Source organism: Lactuca saligna, chromosome 5 (assembly GCF_052625555.1).
Source record: "Lactuca saligna cultivar CGN05327 chromosome 5, ASM5262555v1, whole genome shotgun sequence".
NCBI lineage: Eukaryota > Viridiplantae > Streptophyta > Magnoliopsida > Asterales > Asteraceae > Lactuca > Lactuca saligna.
In genome coordinates, this window is record NC_136421.1 from 124,492,501 (window position 1) to 124,500,712 (window position 8,212).

General features: G+C 32.6%; 1 protein-coding gene across 2 annotated transcripts in view; it reads right to left on the minus strand.

Annotated features, from left to right (window-relative positions):
* The window catches only part of LOC145047421 (pto-interacting protein 1-like), a 20,019-nt gene extending 17,577 nt beyond the window's left edge, over nt 1-2,442 (minus strand). For both annotated transcript variants that reach the window (XM_078995687.1, XM_078995686.1), the window contains exons 1-2: nt 1,362-2,442; nt 1-40 (exon numbers count right to left, since the gene is read on the minus strand). The exon at nt 1-40 is cut by the window's left edge and continues 53 nt beyond it. In XM_078995687.1, the coding sequence (XP_078851813.1) occupies nt 1-40; nt 1,362-2,273 (952 nt within the window). In that variant the 5' untranslated portion in view covers nt 2,274-2,442. The remainder of the gene's footprint in view (nt 41-1,361) is intronic.
* Between the last annotated feature and the right edge of the window lie 5,770 nt (nt 2,443-8,212).

Sequence of the window (8,212 nt, forward strand, 5' to 3'; positions counted from 1 at the left end):
CTGGTTGTTTAGTGATGATTAATCCCGGATCAACACCTCGCTAATTTTGTATGTCAACAAAAATATGTATTAACCTCTTGAAACAAATTAAATTGAAAATTAATTTCACTAATAATACACAAGTATAGCAATTGACATTATCTCTGAAAAATATAAGTTTTATGTAATCTTTAATTCGTTGTCGTGTGTAGGTACAATCAATTTAATTTGAGCATTTAATGTATAAATAATGGTTATTTCTAGGGGTGCAAACGAGCCGAGCCGAGCCCGAGCCTGGCCAGGCTCGGCTCGGGCTCGTTTAAGTTATATGAGGCTCGAGCTCGAGCTCGGCTCGATTCGAGCTTTCTTGTACTGAGCTCGGCTCGAGCTCGTAAAGAATTATCCAAGCTCGGCTCGGGCTCGGGATCGACTCGTTTTTTATCTGACGTGCCTAAATAAGCTTAAGCTCGGCTCGAGCTCGTTAAAAAGCTCGTTTACTAATACCCAAAATCCGTAATTCCTCTAATATATTTTTATTTTAATATATATAAATAATAATAAATTATATTATGTAAAGGCTCGTTTAGGCTCGCGAGCCTAATCGAACTTAATGACATAGGCTCGAGCTCGAGCTCGTTTAATAAACGAGCTTAATATTAAGCTCGAGCTCGGCTCGGGCTCGTTTAAAATCGATTTCGAGTCGAGCTTTTAACGATCCGATCCCGAGTAGCTTGGCTCGTTTGCACCCCTAGTTATTTCACAGTTTCCTTAACTATATTTAAGTGCAAAAAGAACAATTGGATGAAATTACAAAAAGTGGTTTTTTATTTTTTTATTTATTTTTAATTTTTTTTCCTAGAGGTTTTAAAATTGTGCGTAGTGACCTGGACATAACAACTTTTTGTTATACATAATAATTTAAGGTTTAAAGATTGTTCAATCTATGTATTGTATAACTCTTGTATAGTTCTTAAATCATAAAATTTTGTGTATAGCAAAAAAGATATATATATATATATATATATATATATATATATATATATATATATATATATATATATATATATATATATATATATATATATTACAGAGCAGCTCCTTCAAAATTTATTACAAATTTTATAATAACTTTGTAATATAATTTAGCCACGAATTGTACAATAGTTTCCGTGTGGATTATGTGTCTTGTAATTCTCCAAACTTAACTTTTTTAACATTATTTATTGTACTTTTTCCTAATGGTGTAACTGGTAATCGATTATATTTTTTGTGACGTACTGTCGAAATGGATTATATTTTTATGGACATAGTCTTTTGGAATGAAAATATCAACTTAAATAATTACTATACGTATATGCGTAGAAATGAAAAGTATAACTCACTTGATGTTCAAGTGCACTTTGAAGTTTGATCACAACATCAGTCATTAGTGGACGTTCTTCCACGTCTCCCTTCAAACATTGATAAGCTATTGTTGTAAACATATCCAATGATCTAGGATCCATTCCATCCTTTATATTACTATAAATCATTTCACTTATTTTGTTTTGTGGGTAGTAACGTCGCACTAAAGCTGTTAAAGACTGATGAATTCCATTCTCGTTGCTAATACATAACCTCCCACACAACACTTCGAACAACACCACACCGAAAGAATAAACGTCAGATTCTTTTGTTAATAACCCTGTTTCTATATATAGAGGATCGATATACCCAAGAGTGCCCACAACATTCGAGACAAGAAACGTGTATTGTTGATTTGCTGGCCCAAATTTTGATAGGCCCAAATCTGATATCTTAGCATTCCAGTTCTCATCAAGTAGGATGTTAGAACTCTTGATATCACGATGTAACACTCTTTGTTGGGTCCCACCAGGATTATGAAGATATGCTAGTCCACGAGCTGCCCCAATACAAATATGAAGTCTTCGAATCCATGTTAAGTCATCATCATTGAGATATGAGTCAAGACTTCTCCTAGATGCGTACTCGTACACTAGGATCTTTTCATTGCTCTCGTCACAAAACCCTAACAAAGAAACAATATTTTCATGCTTGTAAACAGAAAGCATAATGATTTCCTTCCAAAACTCGGGGTTTCCTTGCCCAAATTTCGGATCTAATCGCTTTAAAGCAACAACTATTTTCCCCTTGGAATGAAGAAGCTCTCCCTTGTATACTTTTCCAAAACCTCCTCTGCCAATGCAGTTTTCATCAGCAAAGTTGTCGGTTGCTAATTTTATAGCTTCTAGTTGTATCTTGAGGTGTTCAAACTTATTTATCAGATGCATCATTTTGATGATAGAAATAAAACTGAATACAAAGATAAAGGAAATAGCCTGAGTTCTTCAGAGAAAGGCTTGATTGTAGAAATAAAATGGGAAGACACACCTTTAATCATCGTTTTTTTTATCTTTCTGTCTTAATTTCTCTTTTTCACACACAAAAGTCAGCTCTCTTTTTAGAACCCGCGGGATATTTTTTTTTTCTTTCACAAAAGACAGTTGCTTCTTATTATTCATTCATTTTGATTGGTCGATATGTTTTATTCAATTTTAAAATAATTTATGTCTATTATTGAGCTCAATAATTTTTTGTTAGGTAGGGTATATATCTTGGGACTAGGAGTATGGTAGGAAGCAACATATGAGGACCACACGCAGATCTAAACACCTTAATAATGCTCGTCTTTATACAAACAATTAAAATAGAAAACGTTAAAAATCAGGTAACTTATACTTGTAAATTGGGTTAAAGTTGAAATAACAATTTACTTCAGAAATTTCGTTGTTCACTTATACAAAATTCTTATACAATTCACACTATTTATTAAAGAATTTAACTTTCTATTCCAGGCAAGTAAGTGGAAACATTTTTTCCAGTGCATTTTTATTTTATAAGTGAATTCACATGAATTTTTCTTTCCTGTTACTTCTATGAAATTTACATTTCGTTTTTTGAATAACTAAAGCTTGTCATGTACGAACTTTACATTTTTCTACGAAATTTCAGTGGGCCTGTTTAGATTTTTGGAGTTTCAATCGGGACAAAGATTGTTCATTATCAAATTAATTAATACGACAATTCAGTTGATATATCCGATTGGAAATTTCTTTTCCTTTATTTTATCGATGGGCTCACTGGGTTTGATTGTAATTTTATTTTCAATGACGCTTCATTACACAGAATATTTCTCGGTGTCTGTGTGCTTAGCATCCTTCGGGTTTAAGGGGCTGCTTCAGACCTTGGTTCAGACCTGCATCTTGTGCACCCAGGCAAAAGTAATACAGGAAAATAGGAGGGAAGAAGAAGAGGGACCAAAACAGAAAAAGAATTCTTAAATAACAAAACATACTAAAATACCCTTAGAGTTAAATTTGTCCTAGAATTCTGAATTACTCCAACATTTTCCTTCTTGATTCAGAATTTTCCGCCATATTTACTCCTCTATTCAAACTTTATTTTTCTTTCAAAACTTCCCAAACAATGTTATCTTCCTTTGCTCTCCGGTTTCTTTAATTTCCTGGACTCCACTACTGGATCCGTTGCACAGTGTTGATTTTGACCATTCTCATACTATGGTTCTTTTATCTTTTGTGTTTCTAAGCCTTCATCAATTAAAAGTTTAGTCATAGCATTTAAACTAATATCTTTTCCTTGAAAGTCCTTTTTCTTCACAGATGTTTGATGAGAGAACCTTAGCATGTGTGAGATTTAGCACCTCATTACTGTGGCAGATCCAACAATTCCCATACATTCATATGCTTGCTTAGAAATATTTTAAATGTCTTACAATTGCTTAAGAACGATTTTTTTTTTTTTTTGAAAACAATGTACACCTAGATTCATATACGTATTTAAATTCCCTCACGGTTATGAACAGTGATCTTGGGTTCTTTACGTTTTTGCCACACTTCTTTCGGCCATTACCAATTTTGATTCCATAGTGTTTTAGTTTTTCCAATTCTCACTTTTGGTCCCTCATCATTACTTCCAATCAGATAGAGAGATTCTCCACCGTCTTCACCTATTTCAACATCCTGCATTGTCACTGCCAATTTTTTTCTACCATGTTCTCGAGTTTTTTTAAGAAGGAAAGGAAGGGGAAGGAAAGAAAAGTTTTTTTAAGAAGGAAAAGAGGGGAAGGAAAGGAAAGGAAACGAAGGGAAGGGAAGGAAAGGTTAACAACTCTTTCCCTCCCAATCATCCCAAAATGAGAGGAAAGAATTCTTAAAAAAAAACCTTTTCTTTCCCTCCCGACCCCCAAGTTCTTTTCCTTTTCTTTCTTAAATGAAACTCGTACACCACTATCCTCTCGATTCCACTACTAGAAAACACAGCAATAGTGACGGAACAACTCCGTCAGAAAACCAACGGATTTCCTACAAATTAAGAAAATCCAATTATAAAGATTTTAGCGGTATTGCGATAGAATAAAGTCCATCGGTAAACGGTTACAGTTCTCAAACAGACGCAATTTAGTGGATGCAATTTAACAACACATTCCTAACGGGAATGGAATGGTTAATTTTTACCCGGTTATTGACCCCAACCCATTTAACCAAATATATCCGATTTCGAAAACCTGATCGGATTACCTATTTGAAACCTGATTTATTTTTCTTATTTCAAAACTAATTTAACCTTTCATGTTCACATACAAATACACTTTTCAACCTCCGACCATCACCCACCACCGTACTTGCTACCATGATGCTTACTTCCGCAAACGCCGGCCATTGCGACGTCCTCTGTTCTCTCCTATCGACTTGATTACGATCCAAAGGTGCTTCTTAATCCATTGCCCTAAACTGTTTTTACACTTCTATTCTACTCCCGCGTATTGTGTTTCGCATGCATGAAATCCACTCACAACAATTGATCTCGATCACTACAAGAAACAAGATCATTACGGGCGATGTTATTACCGGCGACAATTTGTCGCCGCTAAAGGTCAAAATTGTCGTCACTAATGATGGAATAAAATAAGACGCAGTAATCTTCCCTCCAGAATAGTCGCCGCTGCTGATGTATGTCGTCGGTAAAGGCTTTTATAGATAACCAAAAAAAAAAAAAAACCACTAATGGTCATCACTTTCTGCTTCTTTCATTTCTGCATCTTCTCTCGTTTTCTTTCTTCCCCTTTTCTGTCAATCAACAATCGATTCAGCCACCAAGTATATTCCGACGAAGGGGAACATCAATTTCCTGCAAAAACCTACGCATCTCCGGCGACTGTAGGCTTCAACTTCTGAGTTCTATGATAAAATTGAAAGTTCTCTATTACGTGCCTATACACACACACACACAAACATATTACGCGTTCAATCGAAAACATTTATTATTGCGAGAAGATTTGAAAACAAAAATTGTCCTTTATTTACAAGGTGGCACTACCTACCACCCACTAACCACCCATCACCACCACCTACAACTCACCAAGCCACCAACCACCACCCATCACCACTACCTACGACCCATCACCAAAACCAACAACGCACTACACCCCTACGCTACCCATCCTAACATCCACAACCACATACACACGCCCCACCAATTTAGACTCACCAACTCCACCTAACCTCCTATACTACCCAACCTAAATGTGAGGTATAGTTTTATATGTGAAGTCTCAAAGACTAGAAAAATATATTTGAAATTGAATTTTAATCGCAACACAAGTTTAGTCTCCACTTATATATATATATATATATATATATATATATATATATATATATATATATATATATATACACTAGGTTAAAATCCGTGGAATCCACGGGTGTTAATTTTAAGTAGAATTTAAAATTTAATAATGTAATAAAATAATATTTCATTAATTTAGAAAACTTATGAATTGTAATATTGCATATTTTTAAAACCCTAATTTTTGGTCTATGATTTTCGTTGAATGTACGCAGATCAATACGTAATTAAAAACCGTTTTTCAGATCAATATTTACCAGTAAGATTACTGAAACACCAATTTTTAAAACTAATTTATGATTTGATAGACCAGATACTTTTAGACCATTTAATACATCAGGTGAATATAAATTTGAATCAAACAGATATGGACAAATTCGATAAACGATAATAAGATAGGATATAAAATGTATAATTAGGTAAAAAATATGTTTTTATAATAAAATTGAAGAAATAAACGTAAAAAATATAGATGTGTATAGATGTGTTGATGTAGTATCCAAATTAATATTTTTTGTATTATCCAAGTAAAAATTATTTAATTTTCTAGTTTTGTTAGAAGAAATTGAATGTGACAAACAACTTGAATTAGTTTATAAAATAAGATGCCTACGGATAACAATAAAAGTAACTCATATATAATATTTATATATTGAACAAATGGGTAGAATGTCATTTTTTTTGACATATTGACAAATTATGAATAAATTACAAATTACAAATAAATAACATATAAACCTACAATTTGGTAATATTTAATATGTAATTGCAATATTTTTATAAAACTTTATAATATGGCCTATTAGTTTCACATATATACATTTTCATATTTTTTATACAAATAATATATTATAATAAAAAAGGTATACATATTAAATATTAAATTAGGATATGTTTAGGTAGGCATAACTTATGTTTAAAAGTTTAAAATGAAAATAATTTAACGTAGTGATATTTAAAAATAAATATATTAGCATATTATGTTATTATGTAATATAAATATTGTAATTAACAATTATGTAAAAGATATATAAAAAATTAAAATGCCTTTTATATTCCTTTAAACATAAGATTAGATTTTAGGAAGGTAACATAATTCCAATATAATGATTAAAAAAAGTATGAAATATTAAATTATACATTAATAACAAAAAATGAAAAGAAAAAATTAGATTGGATCGTAATTAAATTGTTTGCAATGGAACCACTTCCTAATACTCATCCACCATTAACAAATCTAACTTTTCACATTCTAATCTAATCCAATTGTTTGCATGCAAACCACCCCGCTCCCGAGTTGTAGCAAAGAAAAGAAGAGAAGGGAAAAGAAAGTAAGGAGAGAAAAGAAGAGAAAAGAAAGGAAAAAGAAATTGTCATTAGTGCTCCCGAGTTGGAGAGAAATGCAAGAAAAGTTAAACATTTTGTTCTTTCTTTTCAAATCCTCCCAAATCGGAAGAAAAGTTAGGAGGGAAAGTTTTTCTTCCTTCCATTTCCTTCCACTTCCTTCCTTTAATGAAACTCGGGAAGCACCATTCTCTCTTACTTTCCCCTCATTTCCTCCCATTTCCTTTCTTTTCTCTCTGTTGAACTCGGGAGCGGGGTGTAAATGTTACCGAAGATGAGCAGATTGAAGGTGACGGACAGAAAGACCATGAAGCCGGAGATGCAAAATCCAATAATCAGAGCCGTCGTTTGATTTATTTTCGTTGTCGTTTGCAGGCCAACCTGATTCCTCACCTAATCTATCTTCTCTATCAAATTCATACTATCCATTTCGTTTATCCTAATTCGAGAATTGGAAATATCTGTCTAATTGAAAACCCTAGTTTTTCCTCTTGGCATCCGTTTCATTGTATGTCGAAGATTACTTGATCATGTGTATATTCGTAAACATAGAAAGTATACAGGTATGTTGTTGATATTATGACTTACATTGCTATTTTTTTCATTTTTGTTGTCAAATAAGGGTTTTTGTTGATAGTAATTGGTTCAAAGAGAATGTTCATAGAGGCTGTTTACCATTCCCAAGTTCATTGGTTCCATGACTTTGTTAAGTTACCTTGATCTTAGCCTGAATGTTTTTGATGGAATCATTCCCAGGTCAATTGGTTCCTTGTCCAAATTAAGTTATCTTCAACACATAAATATCAGAAAAACGAAATTGAGAAAAAAATAAGAAGAAAAAGTAGAGTACGTAGATATTCTTTGTTTTATGCAGTAAAAAAAAATACATAATATAATAAAAATGAAATAGAGACCATTGTTGTTAGCTGTAAGTTGCAGTTAATACATAACAAAAGCAAATAACGGGGAATGAAATAAAGAATAATGACAAATTCGAAATGCTTACATGATTTGCTATGGTTACAGGAGGTTGATTATATGAACTTTAGAAACGTGAAACAGTGGATGGCAAAAGGGAATAAAATCGGGTGAGAATGATGGATCCTTTAAATGGTAATCTGAATTTAATTTTTAAATGAAATCATAAGAATGATATTATCCCGTGAAATAAGTAATCTCTAAT